Source organism: Hevea brasiliensis, chromosome 8 (assembly GCF_030052815.1).
Source record: "Hevea brasiliensis isolate MT/VB/25A 57/8 chromosome 8, ASM3005281v1, whole genome shotgun sequence".
Lineage (NCBI taxonomy): Eukaryota > Viridiplantae > Streptophyta > Magnoliopsida > Malpighiales > Euphorbiaceae > Hevea > Hevea brasiliensis.
Window position 1 is genome coordinate 96,489,187 of NC_079500.1, and position 21,638 is coordinate 96,510,824.

Here is a 21,638-nt window from a genome sequence, read left to right on the forward strand (position 1 = left end):
TCAGAGAGTAAAATACCAATTTTAACCATAATCTCTATAACTATCTAAAACTAATGCAACCTGTGGAATGAGGTGCAACATCAGCAATAAATTCACATCATAGCATCAAAAAGGTAATTTGGAGCACTCGCACACCCTGTAGTATCAATCATAACATATGGGAGCTGATCCCTTATACAGCTCTCTTAAATTCAACCTGGTGCCAGCGAATTACTCAAGCTCGGACTTCCACTTAATAACCAAATCGAGGGTCCCAGCGAATTACTCAAGCCGTGACTACCCCTCGAAGGATCGGGTCCCAGCAAATTACTCAAGCCGTGACTACCCCGTCCTATCCATAGTCCACACCACATCACACGCACGCCAACGCACACACACTGCTCCAAATTACCACAACAACATCCATGGCACATCAACAGTTATGAATGCAACATAAATCGTGCCTAGAGTTTAACTACATAAATATATGCATATAAGTGATGCATGGGCATGCTTGAACATATAATAATATCGAAATTACAATTAAAATTAATATTCTACTCACAGACTTGACGATGGTCACTGAGGTGGCTGGGCGGAGGAAGAAGGCTGTCCCGGCTCACCTGACAATTTTATTACAATCATTTAATAAATTTGACTCAATACAAACAAAGAAAAAGACCAATACGTACTAAGTCGTGCCGAAAATCCTGCAGAGTCTCCCCTATACCTAGGACCTACCCAACCTGTAAAAGGGCTCAAAACACACTTCTATATTCACAATCCATATATCCACAGTTCAATCATATCACACAGCCCCTCCTGGGCCCATCAAATCAGTCATCCATCACAATACGCAAAATTTCAATTTAATCCTTATTATTGATCATTTTTGCAAAAATTGCCCAAACAAGCTCTAAAAATTATAAAACTTTGCCCCGCGGTCCTTAGCAATATTACTAAGCTATTGCAAAAAGAATCGTAATTTTCTAAGCTACCACGAATATTTTATGGATTTTTAATCCTATTTAAGCACTAGAAAATTACGAAAAAGCAAGGTTCGGGTTTACCTTTGCCGATTCTGACTTCGGGGACGCACTCGGGACGTCTAACAATGGGGGGCTAGCCAAAACCTCGGTCCAATTCGGAGACTTTTACGTAACAGTGCATGCTGGCCGGAATTTCGCAGACCCGGTCAACTGTCGAATTTTCGCGAATCGAGGATACCTACACGAAGCCCATAACACGGGGGTTAGTACATAAATTTTTCAGAATTTTCTAAGCTCATTTAATGCTCGAAAAAACACTGCGAAGTTCCGTAGGACCCATGGAAAAACGGTGTCGGAAAAATTCGAAATTTATGTCGTTGCTAAGCTCTCGACGAGTGGAGCGTGCTGGTAGCCTCGGTTTTCTCGTGGGATTCACGGTTTTCGAGAAATCTAGCCTAAAAGTCGAAATGGGCTAAAAACTTCCCGAGCAAAAATTGAACAAACCGCTCGATGGATTTCGGCGTTCTTGGTGTCTATGGAAAGCTCTCGTCGAGTAGATGATTTTAGACACAAGACCCGGTCCAATTGGTGGCCGGATCGACCGGATTTTGGCCGGGAAAGCCGAAACGTCACGCGCGCAGGGGAGGGGCGTTCGGGCGCGTTTCCGACCGTTTGGGGCGGCGACCGGTACCGGGATACCGGGAGGCGCGCCAGGGGGACGCAGGGAGGCGGCCGTGCGGGGAGGGGAGGAGAGAGAAAAGAGAGAGAAAAGGGAGAGGGAACGACGCGCGCGGGGAAGAAAAAGGGAAGAAGGAATCCGACCGGCCCGATCCGGTTCGGTTCGATTCGGCCGGTTCGATTCAGAATACAAAATTTTAAATTTTTACTCTGCCTCGGGATCGAAAACGAGGTCCAAAAATTCCGAAAAAATTTCAAAAAACTCAGAAAAATACGTAGACTCCAAATATATTTTTAGTTTTGCCACGTGGTCTTTAAATTAATTTTTAAAATTCATCAAAGTTTATATTTTTGGAAAATCGAACCCGATTTTTAAAATTCGAAAAATCTCAAAAAAATTCCTAAAATTTAAATAAAATTAAAATACCAAAAATGCTCATAAAATTTAAAATTTTGGGGTGTTACAAGGGTAAATAAAGGCAATGAAATATAAGTAATTATTATACCCCTGTTTGAAAAGGGGGTGGACTAATGAAGGGTAAGAGTAAGTAAGAGTAAGGCTTACTCTCCCTTACCCCTCAAATCCTAATTTTTCTCACACCCTAAATTGGGGTGTAAGCAGGGGGAGGTAAGAGATGAAAATTATTTTATTTTTTATTTTCCTATTGTGTCTTTAATTTTTTATTAAAAATCTAATTATACCCATTAAAAATAAACATATTTTATCAATACAAACAAATGTTTTCTCTCTGAAGTGGCCGTATCTAATCTCTTCGCTCTCGTGGATTTTGAATTCTTACAGAAAAAATGTTAGTTTTATCTTTCTATTTAATTTCAGTTATTAAATCATTCGTTCTTTCAATAGCATGCTGCAATTATTATGCTCCAATTATCAAATTTTTTTTTACTAAATAATTCATTCTTTATTCAATCATTTTTTATATTACTTTATAGATATTTAAGTTTAATGTTGAAATAGTATATGTCATAGTCTGACATAAAAAGATAATTGAAAATGTAAATTATAGGTCACCAAACTAAAAATAAAAGGCCTTAATTTTCTAAATAATTCATTCTTTATTCAATCATTGTTTGTATTATTTTATAGATATCTAAGTTGAATGTTGAAATAGTACATGCCATAGTCTGACATAAAAAGATAATAAAAAATGTAAATTATAGGTCACTAAACTAAAAATAAAAGGCCTTAATTTACATATTAAAAAAATAAAGAATAAATTTTATCTAATAGAAAAAAGTATTTTTATAATTTTAATTATTATTTACCATTCTCTCACCTCTTTCCAAACATAAAGAATATACATTACATCTCTTTAACTTTTCATTAATTTACTTCTTTTTAAACATGAGCTTTTTTTATTGTAACTCTTCTTATTTTTTCCTCTCTTTACCCTCCTTTATCTTCTTATTAATTACCCTTTCCACACCCAATCCAAACAGAGCATAAAGGAAAATGAGCCCTTAATGGTTTGAGCTTCTGATGTTGAGCCACTTGGCGAGGAAAGCAAAATCGACATCAACTAGGAAGCTGGATGACATAGGGACCTACCATTGTCAGCTTTTTAATCCCCACCAGTTTACCATCCTTGGTGAACCAGGCCACCGCTTCTCAGATCTAGCCAAATCTTTCATTCAAACCCTCTACACGCGAGTCCTAAGATCTGGCAAACAAGACAAACAAAACAAAATTATGGACAACTAAACTAGAAAAAGGGGAGAGAAACCCTTTACCAGGCCAAACAAACCACCATCCCTTGCCCAAAAGGGCAAGGGAGGCCACCGGAAAGAGAACTCGAGACTGAAGAAGAAAGGAAACTATAAAGAGATTTTTTCTCTCTCTAGAAGGACTAGAGAGTGCTCTGCTCCAATTAGTTAATAAGATTTGATGACCAGAGAGAGCTCGGCTCCAATTACTTAAGATTTGATTAACTATGTACTAAAAACATAAATATATAAGTTTTATTTATTTTATTAAAATCATAAATCTATATATTTTTTATTTATTTTACGGTTGTATTTTAAATTTACGATAAATACTTCATAAAAATTTACTCGTGTTTGGAATTTCAGGTAATATCATATTCATTAGTTATCGGTGCATTATTTATTAGGGTCTATGATATTCTATAATTAACCATAATATTTTACTTGAATATATTATGAAAATAGAGTAAAGAGATCTTCCCTATAATATATATAACTTTACAGTATAGTCTATGTTATTTTTTTAATCATATAATATTAATTTTATTTTTCTTTGTGTAAAATAGAAAGCATATTTTAAACATTCAATTTTTTTTTATTATTATAAATGAGTTACACAAGAGGGAAATTGTCCTCCATCCCATACAACTTCATTAATTCCATTCAATTGATATTTAAATTAAAGGTAAAAGGCATCTTTTAGTCCCTGAATTTTACACAAAAAATCACTTGACATTCTTATTTTTAGTTGCATACCATTTGATTTGAATTTTATAAAAATGTAACGATTCAATCCTTATAGTTGGTGAACACGTAGGTGCATTGCACCTTTCTTAACTTCAAGAGTTTAATAGCTATAATTTTATAAGTTTAAGAATTACAAAATTAAAAAATCAAGGGTTAAACATTACCCTTATAAATTTTAACTTTTAAAAAGGATAATTATTAATCTATATCTTAAGGTTAATATTTAACCCCTAAAATGCATAAATATTGATGAAATAAAAAGTTAACTTAGTCTTTTTAAGAATCCAAACAACTCTAATAAAGAGTTAAAAGTTATTCCCTTATTAATTTCGTACCAAACACCCTCTTAAGGGTTTAATATACAAGTATATATTTTATAAAGTTTAGGTATCAAATAGATAACTAAAAGTGATGTTGCTAAGTAACTTTATGTATTGCTTCCAAAATTATATTATAAAATCAACATATTGAAAAGCAAAAAGTTCAACATATATAGATAATACCACACCACACTGAAAACGTTTTCCACGCAGTTCAATTTGAAGGCAGTGATTGAACTAGACCTGTCAATGCAGTGACTAGATCTCCTAAAATGGCCGAGACTATGATCTTCAGAGTCGATGCCACCATCTTCAAATATTTCAAGGCTTTCTCCCAAATTTGATTGCTGGGAACCATATTTTGCAATGCCAAGCCACTTAAGTCGGTTGCATCAACGACTTGATTATTATTGAAATGACTTCTTTCCCGAGCCTCATAAATCATCTCTTTAACACATGCCACATGAAAACTATATTTCTCACAACTGGAAACATAAGCCCATCCCTTTGGAGTTTTATTTGCATAATTCTTGTTTTTGCATTTTAGGCACTTGGATTTTACCTTTTTTTTCAGCTCCAGCTTCACCCCTTCACCTTGTAAAGTATGTGGGAGTTCTGCACAATTAGGATGCATGTGATAGGGATCACCATCGGAGGAGATGATTTGATACACGAACCCTTTTACATCTCTCCCACATGCGTCACAAACCATATCACCTATTATTGGGGATTTCTCATGGAACAAGAATGTGCATCTTTTGAAGAAAGGGTGGTAGAGAGTAGTAGAGGAAGGGATTGCAGTTGCACATCTCTTGTGCAAGTGAAAGTTACATATCTTACATTCCTAGCATACCCCAATCCCTTGCTCTTTGCATCCATCACAAGTGAATCATGTAATTTTTTTATTTTTATGTTCATTATGGTATTATAAAATTTTGCTTAGTTTTTTAATTAATAATGATTTTATTTCATTTGTTGATAAATACATAAGTTATTAATGATCTCATTAAACTATTATTAAGATTTTTAGACTTTAAATAAAAGAAATGTTTTTAAAAATAATTTCTAAATTTTTATGAATAATTTATATATATATATTTAAAAAATAATTTATCATTTTTTAATTTGATAAAAAATTTAACTAAAAGATAATTCAATTTTATAGATATATAATATGATAATTCACTTTTTTTGTGTGTGAGATAAGATTTTAGTAGTTGAAATTTGAAAATATCAAAATAAAAGGTTCATTTTTAATGTGATAATCTATTTTTTACATAAAAATTTAAAATTAAAGATAAAAAATTAGGATATGCTTCATGACAATTTTTTAAGTACTCTCATCAAGTTATTATTAAAATTTTTAGACTTTAGTTATATAAAGTATTTTTAAAAATAATTTCAGGAGTTTTATAAATATTTTTTAGTTGAATAATTATTTAAATATGTATATAATTAAAAAATAATTTAACTTTTTATTTTAAATGAAATTTTAATTAAAAAAACTCTTTTTTATAGATATATAATATGGTCATTGCAAACATAACACTTTTAAAATATTTAAAAGATGTAGAAAAAAATTTAAATAATAATTATTTTTTAAAATGAGATAAAATTTTAATGATTGAAATTTGAAAATATATAAAAAAAAATATGATATACCACATGTCACACTCTTTTATATATATATATATATATAAACTCAACTCAACTCAACTAAATATTTATCCCAAAAATTTGGAGACGACTATATGGATTCTCTTTCTTCACTTTAAACTCTCGGAAATGTATAATGCTTCTAGATCATGTTGTACTACTCTCCTCTAAGTCAATTTAGGCCTACCCCTTCCATTCTTTCTATCCTCTAACCTAATGTGTTCTACTTGTCTAACTGGAGCCTCCGTACGTCTACGCTTCACATGACTAAACCACCTCAGTCTCCCTTATCTCAATTTATCCTCAATTGGCACCACTCCTACCCTTTTTCTATTACTCTCATTATGGACTTTATCTAGTCTAGTATGGCTACTCATCCACCTTAACATTTTCATCTCTGCAACTTTTAGCTTAGACACATATGACTCCTTCAGTGCCCAACACTCACTACTATATAACATGGTCAGTCATATGGCTGTACGATAAAATTTTTCTTTCAACTTATTGGAGATATATATATATATATATTCAAGATTAATTTAGAAATTCAAACACCCATACTTCGTTTAATTTTGGTGTTTGCAAGATTCAATATTGCCATGGTTTTTGGGTCTTTTTCATTGGTTTTACTCTGTTTTTAGTTATTGATTTTTCTTAAAGTTCTGTATTTCTATTGTTAGGTTACATTCACTTATTTTTCTTGACTTCTTTAATTATTATAATAAAATTGACTAATTATGATAAAAAAAATAAAAAAGAAAAAAATTATAGACTATTAGATAATCTTATCTGTCAAAGGAAGAGAATGGACTGTGGTTGGCAACGTTCCAGTATTGAATTGGCATAACTCAAACTTAACTCGACAACTCAGGCAAACAAAGGTCAAGAATGAGCGCAATGAGTTAATAACTAATCATTCATGAGATTATATTCATTAAAGTGATCATCTTTGCCGAAGGAGGAGACTGGATCACTGCAGGCTAACAACATACTCAAGGGTCTGGCAAGGACCATTGTCCCTTTAAAATTTTAAATTTTAATTAAGAGAAATTTAAATAATAATTTATATTTTATGGACTCTCACATTTAACCTTCAAAAAATTTCTAACAAAAGTTAAAAAAGTTGATTTTTTTAATTAGCCAAATTAAAAAAAAATTAATGAGTCTATATTATAATAATTTAAAACATTATTTTTTAGTGGTCTAATTAAAATAAAAAATTAATAGCTTATATTTTAAATTTCCTCTAAGTAATAAAAAAATAATTTTAAAAAAAATTCAAATTGTGAGTAAAACATACAAGACACCTAGGTTAAAATATTGCATCTGTTCAACACTGGGGTCACTACTCCCTCAAAATTTTAATTTTTAAATTTGAGTAGTTTAAACGTGGGCATGTCCTTAATATACTCTCACATTTAATTTCAAAAAATTTATTGACCCAATTAAACCAAAATTTCAATTAGCACATATTCTAATAATTTAAAATATTATTTTTTATTGACCCAACTAAATTGAAAAATTAGTAACCTATATTTTTTAAATATCCTTTTGACTAATAAAAAAGAATTCTAAGAAGAATCAAATTGTTAGTAAGGTATAAAAGATATTACATTGCATCCATCATTAATCCCTATATCTAAATGTTACATCCTTCATTCATTCATATTTTTTATTAGTCTAATTAATCAAAAAATTTAATTGGCTAATATTTTAATTATTTAAAATTTTATTTTCTTATTGGCCCAACTATATTGAAAAATTAATAGCCTATATTTTATAAATTTTCTTTTAAGCAATGAAAAAGAAATTTAAACAGAGTCAAATTATAAGTAAGTTACACAAAACATTTAGATGTAAATGCACTATTGTTGGCAATGTTTGGTATTTACTTGTTATAACTCGAACTATAACTCGAACTCTAACTCTCTAACTTAGGGTCGAAAAGATTCATTAATTTTACGAAAAGAAAGAAAATATATATTCTTGAACAGTTAAATAATCTCGTCTGTCAAAGGAAGATTGTTAGATAATCTCCTCTATCAAAGGAGAGGAATGGGCTCTCTCTATAGATAACCCGTCCTCTCACTTTCTGTTTCTTTATGTAAACTCCCAACATGAGCAACGACAAAAAATAACCTCAACATGGTCAATCTCAAAACTGTTCTTAATGAAGAGGTTGGAGCAGGCCTTTTAACACGCTCAAGAATAAACTACAAACTTTTGCTGGTAAGCACACTAATATGCTTGAGAATCTGTCTTCAAACATGAGACAACGCATTGAGCGTCTAATAAAGATCCAAATCCAACATCACATAAGCAAACATCACATAAGTTTAGAAACTTGGCATGATTAGGAAATGTGTGTGTGCTTACTTTTTTATGCGCTACATCAACAATATTCGCTTGTAAATTTAGCTTGCATAAATGTGTGTTAAGGAATTTAATAAATGAAACAATAAGATAGACTTGAGAAATTTGCATCAGAGATAGACTTGAGGAATTATTAGTAGAGGCTGACCCTTATTCTAAGGTAAGTCCAAGCGAAAAGAGTGTTTAACACATTTCCTCTTTTGTACCCACTATCCTAAACCTAAATTATTGGGTTCATGGTAAAAGAAGGATAATGGAGGATAAATTGTTAATTCACATTCCTTCTTACGAATTTATTATAGTTATTACTCGGGTGATGACTCATTTCTTCCAGGCATTAATATCCTAACATAGTGGTACTATTATGGGAAGTGCCATAAATGATAGTACCAATTGAGACTCTCATAGTTTCTTGTCCGTCAAAGTCGTGCACTAGATTTATGAAATGTTACTAGGAAAAAGTCGTGCACTAGACTCTCATATATATATATATAGTCCTGCTAATAATAAAATTTTTTTTCTTGTGTATTAATTGTTTATAGATGATGCATGAAACAGATGACCGTATGTTAATGATTAATTTAATAATTGGCATTGATTTTTTCACATGAATATAAGTATGGAGAATTCGGACTCATATAAGAATTAATTTATCAATCGTTAAATTTTTATATATGAATTTGTGCATTATATATATATATATATATATATATATATATATATATATATATATTATTTATTCTACACATATTTCAATATAAATCTCAAATATAATATTGTTAAACTCATTTTCATACCAACTCAACTTATTATCTAATATTATTAATAAGAAAATTTTGCTTTAATTTAATAATTACAAAATTACAATACAATTTATTCTCAAAAAGAAAATTACAACACAATACTCTCTCCCTAGCTCATTTATGCTCCCCCAATTCAAAATAAACAAATAAATAATTAGCTTTAATTTAATAATTACGACATTACAATACAATTTCTTCTAAAAAGAAAATTACAACCAATACTCTCTCCCTAGCTCATTTATGCTCCCACAATCCAAAATAAATAAATAAATTAGCACGTCTATCATAAATTTACATATTCCATATAAAAAAATAAATCAATTAATTTGTAGCCAGAGATTGAATAAGAGCAACAATAAGAGTTGTAAACGCGGTGATTGGATCTCCAAAAATAGCAAAGAGGATGAGCCTAAGAACCGATGCTACCATGTTCCAGTAATGCTTGGCTTTCCCTCCACTTTGCTGCACTATCTCTGTACTAGAGCTGAGCGTACTAGGAACTGTCCTCTGCAATGCCACTGCCAACCCACTAGTGTTGGCGTCAAGATCACTTTTTTGCTGATCAAAGTAACCCATTTCCCAGGCCTCATAAAACATTTCCTTTACACAAGCCACATGAAAGCAGTACTTTCCACAAGAAGAAACGTAAGACCAACCCTTTGGCCCTTTATTTGAATTGCTTCTACTCTGGCATTTTAAGCACTTGGATTTGATATTTTCTTTGAGCTCTAGTTTCACCCCTTCACCAGCTAGAGTCTTAGGGAGCTTTGCACAAGGAGGTTGCAAATCATATGCTTTCTTATGGGAGCATTGATACACGAACCCTCTCACATCTCTCCAGCATCCATCGCAAACCCTAACACCCAGTCTTGGAGATTCCTCATAGAATTTGAATTCACATCCTTTGAAGAATCGATGATAGAAACTAGACGAAGGGATTGCACATTCTTTGTGCAAGTGAAAGTTGCATATCTGGCACTGGTAGCATGTCTCAAACCCTAGCTCTTTGCATCCATCGCAGATGTAAGGTACCAATGAACGTTCTAGTTTAAGCTGATGTAGTGGGTGGCTGGGATGTTGTATCTTCGTAGTAAGCATGATGTCAATTGGGTTTGATCAGAATACGATGAAAAACTTCAGATGAAAAAGGGAAATTGTAGGAGTAATATGGTATAGAAGGAAATAATTCAGAAAATCTGTGCGTTGAGAAGAAGAATATCTGCATTAGAAGCATATTTATAGGAAAAAAATCAATAGAAGCAAATCCTTTGGTCGATTGTGAAACTACCAGGAACATTCTTAATCATTAAGCTTAGATGCCGTGAATTAATCATTAAGCTTAGATGCCGTGAACTAAGGGCAAAACTTCTCAGAATTTAACCATTGCATGCAGCAGGATTACATGTGTCTGTGCGTGTCTTGGTATATCCCATTGTTTATTATTATTATTAGTATTATTATGGAAGGGATTTTTTTTTTTATATAAAAAATGAAAAAAAAAAAAGAAAATTTGCAGAACTTTCTTTGCAGTTGCATTGAAAATGAAAATTTCACAGGAAATTAAATAAAAGGAAAGAGAATTCCACGGAAAGCCCACGCTGGAATGAAAAATCATAAATAAACAAAGATTCCTATTGCTTCTCTACTTGAATAATTTCTCAATTTAATGCACTGTTTACTTTACGGAAAATAATTTTTTAAAATATATTTTTTAGATTTAATATATTTAAAAAAATTAATTAATAAAAAATATTTTTTTAAATAAAAAAATTAAATTACTTTTAAAAAAAGTTAATTTTTTATTTTTTAAACTTTAATAATCTTATTAAAATGTAAACAATCTTTTATATATATATATTATTAATTTAATATTATAATTAAATAATAAAAAAATATTTTTTTGTTAGGAAAATTTAAAAAAATAATTTATTAAAAAATAAGTTATCAATAAAATTTTTGGATAAATTTATTCATAATTAAAATGAAATAGTAATTTATTTAAAGATTTTTTTTATTAAGTAAAAATAGATACATATACTTAAAATTAGTGATAAAAATAAATCATATCTTAAAATTATGAATTTTCATGTAACTTAATACACATAATTATAATTAATGTGAAATTCTTGAGGAACAATCTAAATGAGTATACCCTACGCAGAGAGAAGGACCTCTACCATTTTGGTATTTAAAGATATTAAAGAATGATTATTTTTATTAATGATATGAAAATTATGAAGAATTCAAAACTTTTGCAATTTTAATTTATTTTTTAAAATATAAAAATAATTATAATTGATGTGAAATTCTTGAAGAACAATCTAAATGAGTATACCCTAAGCAGAGAGAAGGACCTCTACCATTTTGGTATTTAAAGATATTAAAGAATGATTATTTTTATTAATGATATGAAAATTATGAAGAATTCAAAACTTTTGCAATTTTAATTTATTTTTTAAAATATAAAAAATGGAGCGTTAATAATTTAATCTGAAATCAAACATTGGAATCCTCTTTTCGGGAAAGAAAAAGAGTTCCTCTTCCTCTCCCTCCCTAAGCTCTCTACCTTTTCTTTTCCCAGTAAAAAAATCGATTCAATTCTTCAATTCGATTCAAAATCGCCGCTGCAAATCTCTGAAAACCTTCTTAACTGCTGTCTTCGAGTTTTATTTATCTCTGATCTCAAATGGGCAAGAATGATTTTCTCACCCCAAAAGCAATCGCCAATCGAATCAAAGCCAAAGGTCTCCAGAAGCTCCGATGGTACTGCCAGATGTGCCAGAAGCAGTGCCGCGACGAGAACGGCTTCAAGTGCCACTGTATGAGCGAGAGCCACCAGCGTCAGATGCAAATCTTCGGCCAAAACCCTCACCGAATCGTCGAAGGCTACTCTGAGGAGTTCGAGAACGGCTTCCTTGACCTAATGAGGCGGAGCCACCGTTTCTCACGGGTGGCTGCTACTGTCGTTTACAATGAGTATATCCATGATAGGCATCACGTTCATATGAACTCCACGCAGTGGGCTACTTTGACGGAGTTCGTTAAGTACTTGGGTCGGACGGGGAAGTGCAAGGTTGAGGAGACACCGAAAGGGTGGTTTATCACTTATATTGATAGAGATTCAGAGACCCTTTTTAAGGAGAAGATGAAGAATAAGAGAATTAAAGCGGATATGGCTGAGGAGGAGAAGCAAGAGAGGGAAATCCAGAAGCAGATTGAGAAAGCTGAGCAATTTTTGACAAAAGTCGGAAATGGGGATGACGTGAAAGAGAGTACTGAAGTGGTGGAGCCTGCGGCTAAGGAATTGAAGTTGGAGGGTGGGGTTAGGATTGGCTTTGCTTTTGGTTCGAAAAGTAGTGTTGGTAAGGAAAAAGGAGAGAGTTCTTCTCGATTGATATTTGAAGAAATTGAGGAGAAGGAAAGAAATAATGCAAAAAATAAAGAGAATGCTGACACGGGTAAGAGTGGGAAATCAGCATTGGACGAGTTGATGAGGGAGGAAGAGAAGGCAAAGGAGAGGAGTAATCGGAAGGATTATTGGCTATGTGAAGGGATAATTGTTAAGGTGATGAGTAAGACATTGTCAGAGAAAGGTTATTATAAGCAGAAAGGGGTTGTGAGGAAAGTGATTGATAAGTATGTTGGGGAAATTGAGATGCTTGAGAGTAAGCATGTGTTGAGAGTTGACCAGGAAGAGCTTGAGACTGTAATTCCACAGATAGGGGGTCTGGTCAGAATAGTTAATGGAGCCTACAGGGGATCAAAGGCGAGGTTGTTAGGAGTGGATAAAGAGAAGTTTTGCGCCAAGGTGCAGGTAGATAAGGGGATTTATGATGGAAGAGTGCTCAAGGCTGTGGAGTATGAGGACATATGCAAACTTGCTCAGTGAGTTTGATGGATACGTTTTACTTTGTTGCCAGGAATTATATTATAACTTTTGTGCTTGCTCCTTATGATTTGCAATTTTTTCTAGAATCGGTGGATGCATCTTTGATCATGTTGTATCGTTCCATTATTGATGGATAATCTTGAAATTGTTTATAAAAGGACAAAAGAATTGAGAAACTCCTCTTAAGAGTTCCAGCTTTTCATACGCCTTAGCTTTTGTAGGTTAGATCACGATTTTAAGTCGCTGTCACATTCGCAGGTAATGGAAATGGGCCTGTAACCATGGTAATACAACAGTAAAGGCCTAGCGCAACGCAAATTTTTTTGAAAAATTTTTAGAGTTCATAAAATAAGTAGATATTGGTAGAAATAAATAAAATTAAGATAGACAATTATATACTAAGCATTTATACATCAAATAAAGACATTATTATCTATCATTGTTGGACATCATTAGGATTAACTAATTTAGAGCTAAAATAGTTATGTAAATTGTAAATAACTAAACTTATTACCACCAATAGGGGGTTGCTATCTTTTGTTTGCAAGGAAAGAGAAAATGAGTTGTGAAGGTGGCAAAAATGAGTTGTAAATAACTAACCTTATTACCACCAATAGGGGGTTGCTATCTTTTGTTTGCAAGGAAAGAGAAAATGAGTTGTGAAGGTGGAGAATGGATGAAAGGGAAAAAGTGAGTTTCTACAAAGGAGGGAGACAATTATTTCTCTGAATTATTCTCTGCTGTTTGGAACAAAATTGGGTGGTTTTTGGACTGTTTTGAATTGATTTTATCATGTGATTTCTATCCTCATCAGCCTACCAATTCTGCCAACGGTCATTACCGTCATTTAACAGCTGTTACCGTTACGTAATGGCAGTAACGGCTGTTAATCTGCAAACCAAAATAAACCCGTAAATAACAGCCTAACGTGTAACGGCCTCCTTCTAAACCTGTAAATAACAGTCGTTACATTATGTAACGACTGTCATTTGATTCCATGGGTTAGATGCAAGAATTTATTATGTTAATTTGTCATGTGCCACATAAATTTTCTTCCTCTACTGTGCTTTAGCACAACATCATCAATGTAAAAATGAATGTCAATGAAATTAGAATTCATATCCACAATTCATTGTGCTCATGATAGATTTACATGAAAAGTTGCTAACTTTGCTTCTTCTTTTTATTTTTTATTTTCTATTTTTACAACTTGCTACTCAAATAGATAATTGAAAGATTCAGCCTCATAATTATTTGACACTGTGATGCACGGAAACGGCAAGGCGTGGCGTTTCCCCGTGTTGGAAGAAATGGCCAGACACGGCTGGGAAACATTGCAGGGCTGTTTCTGCAATTTTAAGAAGTCAAGCACATGTTGCCTATACCAGAAACACGTCTCTTTGAAAAAAAAAAGGTAGCTAGGTTAAAAAAGCAACAAAGCTGCGCCTGGCCTGGGAATCGTGCTGAAGAAGAAGAAGAAGAAGAAGAAGAAGAAGAGGGGGAGGAGGACGATTTACTTTGTGGCGACGGTGGCAACGTAAGGCGCAAGTGTGTGTACTGTAATCCTTTAGCTTTTCTTTTCATGCTCTGCCTCTTGTTGGTTTTGGTATATTGGGTTTTGATGGTTAAATTCTTAATCAATGGTTGGCTTTTGTGGGTTTTGTTTGGCTGAATCAAATTTGGCAGTGATTTTACTGATTTATTATTCATGCTACCATTGGTTTGTGATTTAGAAAAATAATATGTAATTTTTTTTTTAATTTTTGGAAAAAAAAATGTAATCTTCAATTCTATTGTTTTTAACTATAGTTATATATTTAATATTTTTGTAGTAATTTGTCTATAATTTGTTTAATTCAATTTATTTATATTTGAATTTTTAATGTTATTGTAATAATTTATATGGTTATATATTCAATTCTATTGTCATGTGCTTTAATTAGTATGTCATAAATTTCATTATATTTTCCTTTTTTCACATTTGAATGTGTTGTATTTTATTTTTTTTTTGTGAGTATGAAACTTGTAAATATGTATTTTTTTTTCTTTTTGATATGGTTGAATTTTGGAAAAAGCGAATCCATATAGCCGATTCCAAATCTTTGGGATAAAGGCATAGTTGAGTTGAGTTGATATGGTTGAATTTGAATGTTGATTTGGAGCCTATTTATTGTTGGAGAATTTGAATGTTGATTTCAAGTTTATTTATTGTTGGATATATATATATATATATATATATATATATATATATATATATATATATATATATATATATATACACTCCTTTTTTTTTTAATATTTTTATGCATTTCCCTCACGTTTTATTTCTTATATTTTTTAAAATGTTGTCTCCCCGTGTCCGTTTTCTTGTTCCATTTCCGTGCTACATAGATTTGATAAGGCATGCTGATGTAGAACAGAGGGAACAAAGAACAAAACAAAGAAAATTCAGAATCAAAAGCACAAGAAAAAAATTTCAAGGACCGATCCTTGAAGAAAAGAGAACTAATTCTCAAAGTTTATTGATCTCATAAAATTGTCATCACCAAAAACTGTTAACAATGAAAAACCTAGGTTTTATTTATAGGATTAGGAATCCCAATCTCATTAGGATTAGAGAACCCTAATTCAATCATAATTAGGAATTGAAGAATCCCAATTTAATTAGGAACATAATCTATTTAGAATACACAATCATAAAAAACGAAAATTCTTATTTTCTATATTTTTCCTAAAATAAGTACTACTAAAATCTTTAGGAGTGTATTCTGCATCACATGCAGTAAAATTGCTTAGTAATATTGTATAAAATTATTGATTTGAAAGTGCTAGGTGGCATTTGTTTAAGTGTCACTCTTTGTAGATTGGTCAAGTAGCATAAGTAACTTACAACCAACATTATCATACTCTAAATTATTGTCGAAACTCTTTATTGAAGCCCCTGTCCAGGTCATTGTTTTACTTCTCCAAATTCTTTTTTTGATAACAGTTAGTAACCTGCATTCATTTTGAAATTTGCTACTGGTGATTAATAGCTCGTGAACTCATGAGAGAAGTTTATTATATATTTGTCTGGTAAAGGTTAGTAATCTGTTGGTTTGGGTTTCCTAAGAAATAAAATCTCTAATTCCATGTGATCGAAGTGATTTTGTTGCCACTTCCATAGATGGTTTAAATTTTTTGCTCTATTTGCAACTGTTTATGGATTTCAGACTCAGAGGCTAAACTACTCTTTATTACTGGCAAATAAGTGTATATAAGGTGTGAAATCTTTGACACAATAATATAACTTTTCATTTTGTTTTCTTTTTGGATTTGCCCTATGAATTTTGTGTCAGGATTTAACCTATTGCTCCAATTACTGCTTTGCACTCAAGATTCTAGATCATAAACCACTTGAATTCCAAATAAAAGCTGCTGGTTATATACTAGGAACTTTTGAAGTTTGCTATTGTTGCTTATTCAGTTCACTGTGTGCCTTGGTTATGAATAAGTCAAATTTGCTCCAATTACTGCTCTGCACTCAAGATTCTAGATCATAAACCACTTGAAGTCCAAATAAAAGCTGCTGTTTATGTACTAGGAACTTTTGAAGTTTGCTATTGTTGCTCATTCAGTTCTCTGTGTGCCTTGGTTATGAATAAGTCAAATTTGATTGAGTTTTTTTTTTGTCATACCTTTTAAGAATTAGCATTTGATGGTCATCTTGCAAACACCCTCAACCCTTAAGCCAAAGTGATATCTTCTAAGAGTTATGTTATAGGCATATCTATGTTAGCTAAAAAGAGTATGTGCTAAATTTGTTGCCAATGAAATGTTTGCTGGTTTACTTACCATAGGAATTATTTTTTCTTCTTCATTAATTGGATGCAGCTGCTGCAATAGCTTCTTGATTATTACTTAGCTTCACAATTTGTAGAATGATTCTTTTGGAATCGGAGGTAAGAAAAATACATGCAATACATTGTTACCAAATGAATAGATTTTATGGCTTATATGTAGTTTTCAGTTGCTTTGATGTGCACATTCTTAGACGGCCCTGAAGCACAGACACTTCCTTGGCTATACCAGGAGCAGCGGTACTGGTGGTCCTGGATGGTGTCACATGCACAACAGATTTTGCATACAACATGTGCATTTCGGTTAGCCAAATCGTGCATTCAATATGCATTGCTTTTTAACTTGCAAGCCTTTGTTGCATTGATTCTAACTTGTATTAGACTAAATGAACATTTTGATAGCCGCTACCAGAGGTTGGCATTGTTGGTTTGGAAAGTTATCAAGACCATAAAATATAAGTTCCATAGGTCTCACATTATGTTATTGAGAATCATGGTGTCTTTATGATCAACTTGGAAGAATCATATTGACTTGGATTAGAGGGAATATGAATGGGCAATTCTGGCAGTAGTTATCATAAGTTGGATTGCAACTGATTTACAGATGTGAATTTATATTATCAGCAAATTTAGTTGTCAATTATTGCTCATCCTTCCATTATCTAGTCATTGTTAAAGCCTCGCATGATTTGATTTTTCCCCCCTTTTCCAACTCTGACTTAATGAACTATTATTTTGCGTTCTCATGTTGAGTAAATCTCTAATAACAAGTTGCTATGCTATGTTAGGGTGAGAAGTCTTCATATTATATTTGACAGTGGTTTTGATCTGTCCTTTTTTTCTTCCTTTTTGGATAGGCTGCATTTGTGAATAGTGGTAGTGCTTATAATTGGTAGTCTTGATTTAGATTTGAGGGTGCACTAAATGAAACGGAAATCATTTGTTTTGTTAAAAATATTTTTTAATATATATATAATTGAGATTTGAGGGTTTTTTTTTTTTTTTTTTTTTTAAAAAGAAAGAATTGTAGCCTTGGAAGTATATTTGTGTGTATTAAAATGTTGTCTTCATGAGCGAGCTTTAGGCTTGACCGTTGGTATGGTCTGGGCTGGTTTCAATTGGTTGGTTTTAGGGGACCAGGATCACAGTAGGGTCCTCCAATTTCAGTTCTAGTTCTCTCTGATTTTGATTAAATATATAATTTAGAATTGCAGAAAATATTTTTTTAAAAAAAATATATTTTATATTTTTAAGCGTTTGGAAGGCTTATTAAATAATCAATGGAAAATGTTTTTTAAAAGAAAAATTAAGTTATTTTAAATAACTTGCTGTTTTTAAAAAAAGTAAGTCATTTACTGAAAATATTTATATATATATTATATAAATATATATTATTAATTTAAAATTATAATTAAATAATAAAAAAATATTTTCTAAAATAATATATATATATATGTCCTCTACTTACGACGCGCTAGATCGGAATCCGGGAGTAGTGAGAAATATGCAAGGTTGTAGGGCGTTCACCGAAAGCGACTCGCCATGTCGGTGCCCAGGTGTGGTGTTAAGTGAGGAAGGATTACCACATTATGGACGGGTGTGGGTAAAGAAGTTAGTTCATAGGACAGATAGTAGAACATATAGTGGAACAGAACACAAGGTAGACATAGAAAATAATAGAAGATATTATAGAAGGAGACCAATTAGGAATGAACAGGATAGGAAGAGGATCAGGGTTGGTACTTGGAAAGTTGGATCACTTACAGGAAAATTAATGGAGGTTGTGGATACATTGGAAAGGAGAAGGGTGAATATTGCTTGCATACATGAGACTAAATAGGTAGGAGAGAAAAGTAAGAAAATGGGTAATTAAATGGGTAATTCAGGGTACAAATTATGGTTTACCGAAAAGGAAAGAAACAAGAACAGAGTGGGCATAATCATAGACAGGACATTGAAAGACGCAGTAATAGCTGTGAAAAGAGTAGGAGATAGAATTATACTAATAAAACTAGTATTAAAAGGAGAAACAATAAATGTAGTTAGTGCTTATGCCTCACAAATAAGACTACACAGTGAGAGTAAACAAAGGTTTTAGGAAGATATGGATGATTTCATGCAAAGCATACCGAATGAAGAGAATATTTTCATTGGTGGAGATTTGAATGGACATGTAGGAAGTGATAGACAAGGTTATGAGAATGTTCATGGAGGTTTTGGTTTTGGTAGTCCAAATAATGAGGGAAAAAGCATTCTGAATTTTGCTATGGCATACGACCTAATACTAGCAAATACCTACTTTATAAAAAGAGTCACATTTAGTGACTTTCAAAAGTGGGCAACATAGAAGCTAAATCGACTTCCTCTTAACCAGGAAGACAAATAGAGCTCTATGCAAGGATTGCAAGGTCATTTCAGGAGAGGCTTTAACAAGTCAACATTGGTTGGTGGTCTTGGATGTCAAGTTTAGAAACAATTCAAATAAGGTCAGAAGAAATAGTATAGCTCGAACAAAGTGGTGGGAGTTCAAATGAGTAAAGCAAGTGAAGTTTAAAAATGAGCTTCTCGAGTTCGAAGTATGGAAGCTGGATATGGAGGCCAATGATATGTAAATACAAATGGCATTAAAGATTAGAGAAGTAGCTAGAAAAGTACTTGAAGAGTGTAAAGGACATGGACTACCCTCAAAAGAGAGATGGTGGTGAAATGAGGAAGTACAAAAGGCAGTGAAGAGAAAAAGGGAATGGTATAAGAAATTACCTAAATATGATAATAATGAGGCATATGAACAATACAAGATAGCAAAGAAAGAGGCAAAAAATGCAGTTAGTCAAGCAAAAGCACAGGCTTTTGAAAAGTTATATGAGAAAATTGAAACTAAAGAAGGGGAGAAAGATATTTATAGATTAGTAATGAGGAGAGAAAGGAAATGTCAAGATCTCAATCAAGTTAGGTACATTAAGGATAAAGAATGAAAAATATTAGTGAAAGATGAGGACATTAAAGAAAGATGGAGAAATTATTTTAATGATCTCTTTAATAATTGTCAAAATGGTAATAGCGTGAATATAGACTATAGAATAATAGAAAAGAATGTGAATTATACTAGAAAGATTAGATCTTTAGAAGTAAAGGAAGCACTTAAAAGAATGAAAGTGGATAAAGCCTGTGGACCCGATGAAATACCAATTGAAGTGTGGAAGTGTTTGGGAGATATGGGAGTGACATGATTAACTAAATTATTTAATAAGATTCTAAAATCAAAGAAAATGCCTGATGAATGGAGGAGGAGTATTTTATTACCTATTTTTAAAAATAAGGGAGACATACAGAGTTGCTCAAACTATAAGGGAATTAAACTCATGAGCCATACTATGAAGTTGTGGGAGAGAGTTGTGGAGCATCAACTACGTCATGATACTTCTATCTCTCTCAATCAATTTGGTTTCATACCCGGTCGTTCAACTATGAAAGCGCTCTTTCTCATTAGAAGTTTGATGGAGAAATATAGAGATGTGAAGAAAGATCTACACATAGTTTTTATTGATTTTGAGAGGGCTTATGATAGCCAAGATATGTCTTATGGAATGTGTTAGAACAAAAGAGAGTATCTATTAGGTACATACAAGTGTTGAAAGATATGTATGAAGAAGCAACTACTATTGTGCGCACAGTGAGAGGGGACACAAGAGATTTTCCGATCTCAATTGGATTACACCAAGAATCAGCCATAAGCCCTTACCTTTTTACATTAGTTTTAGATGAATTGACTAAACATATATAAGAGAATATTCCTTAGTGCATGATGTTTGCGGATGATATTGTTTTGATAGATGAGACACGAGAAGGAGTCAATAGAAAGTTAGAGCTTTGGAGAAGTACTCTAGAGTTAAAGGGTTTTAAGTCAAGTAGAACGAAGACAGAATACATGTATTGCAAGTTCAGTGAAGGCCAAACTGGTGATAGGGAAGGAGTTAGTTTGAATGGAGTGGTACTGTCCCAAAGTAATCACTTTAAATATCTAGACTCAGTGGTACTGTCCCAAAGTAATCACTTTAAATATCTAGACTCAGTCCTTCAAGTAGATGGAGGATGTGAGGAGGATGTTAGTCATAGGATTAAAGCCGGATGGTTGAAGTGAAGACGTGCCACAAGAGTTTTATGTGATCGCAAGATTCCCAATAAGTTGAAAAGAAAATTTTACTGTACAGCTATGTTATATAGTAGCGAGTGTTGGGCACTGAAAGAGTCGTATGCATCTAAAATAAGAGTTGCATAGATGAGAATATTAAGGTGGATGAGTGGCTATACTAGACTAGATAAAGTCCGTAATGAGAGTATTAGAGAAAAGGTATGAGTGGTGCCAATTGAAGATAAGTTGAGAGAAGGGAGATTGAGTTGGTTTGATCATGTGAAGCGTAGATATACGAAGACTTTAGTGAGACAAGTAGAGCACATTAGGTTAGAGAAGAGAAAAAAAAAAGGGGGTAAATTGACTTGGAGGAGAGTAGTACAACATGATCTAGAAGCATTGCATATTTCTAAGAATTTAACCCAAAATCGATTAGAGTGGAGAAAATGAATTCATATAATCGACCCTAAATTTTTTGAATAAAGGTTTAGTTTAGTTGAGTTATATA

The 21,638-nt window shown here is 32.4% G+C and overlaps 3 protein-coding genes and 1 long non-coding RNA gene across 4 annotated transcripts; 2 read left to right on the forward strand and 2 right to left on the reverse strand.

Annotated features, from left to right (window-relative positions):
• Positions 1–4,652: 4,652 nt before the first annotated feature.
• Positions 4,653–5,150, reverse strand: LOC110671607 (uncharacterized). Its single transcript, XM_058150835.1, has one exon. The coding sequence runs from the start codon at positions 5,148–5,150 to the stop codon at positions 4,653–4,655; it is 498 nt and encodes a 165-aa protein (XP_058006818.1).
• A 4,441-nt stretch (positions 5,151–9,591) lies between these two features.
• Positions 9,592–10,368, reverse strand: LOC110645709 (uncharacterized). Its single transcript, XM_021798938.2, has one exon. It carries the CDS (start codon positions 10,366–10,368, stop codon positions 9,592–9,594), a length of 777 nt encoding a protein of 258 aa, XP_021654630.2.
• Positions 10,369–11,756: 1,388 nt separating this feature from the next.
• LOC110645713 (KIN17-like protein) lies at positions 11,757–14,980 on the forward strand. The gene is made up of 2 exons (XM_021798942.2): positions 11,757–13,155; positions 14,385–14,980. The coding sequence occupies exons 1-2, from the start codon at positions 11,957–11,959 to the stop codon at positions 14,386–14,388; spliced, it is 1,203 nt and encodes a 400-aa protein (XP_021654634.2). The 5' UTR covers positions 11,757–11,956; the 3' UTR covers positions 14,389–14,980.
• A 525-nt stretch (positions 14,981–15,505) lies between these two features.
• LOC131182365 (uncharacterized) lies at positions 15,506–17,659 on the forward strand. The gene is made up of 2 exons (XR_009150712.1): positions 15,506–16,240; positions 17,033–17,659. It is a non-coding gene; the product is annotated as an uncharacterized LOC131182365 (long non-coding RNA).
• The last annotated feature ends 3,979 nt before the right edge of the window (positions 17,660–21,638 follow it).

What these genes read in the sequence shown, in the direction of transcription:
- LOC110645713 (XM_021798942.2), top strand. Translation starts at nt 11,957, where the DNA reads ATGGGCAAGAATGATTTTCTCACCCCAAAAGCAATCGCCAATCGAATC.
- LOC110645709 (XM_021798938.2), bottom strand. Translation starts at nt 10,368, where the DNA reads ATGCTTACTACGAAGATACAACATCCCAGCCACCCACTACATCAGCTT.
- LOC110671607 (XM_058150835.1), bottom strand. Translation starts at nt 5,150, where the DNA reads ATGGTTTGTGACGCATGTGGGAGAGATGTAAAAGGGTTCGTGTATCAA.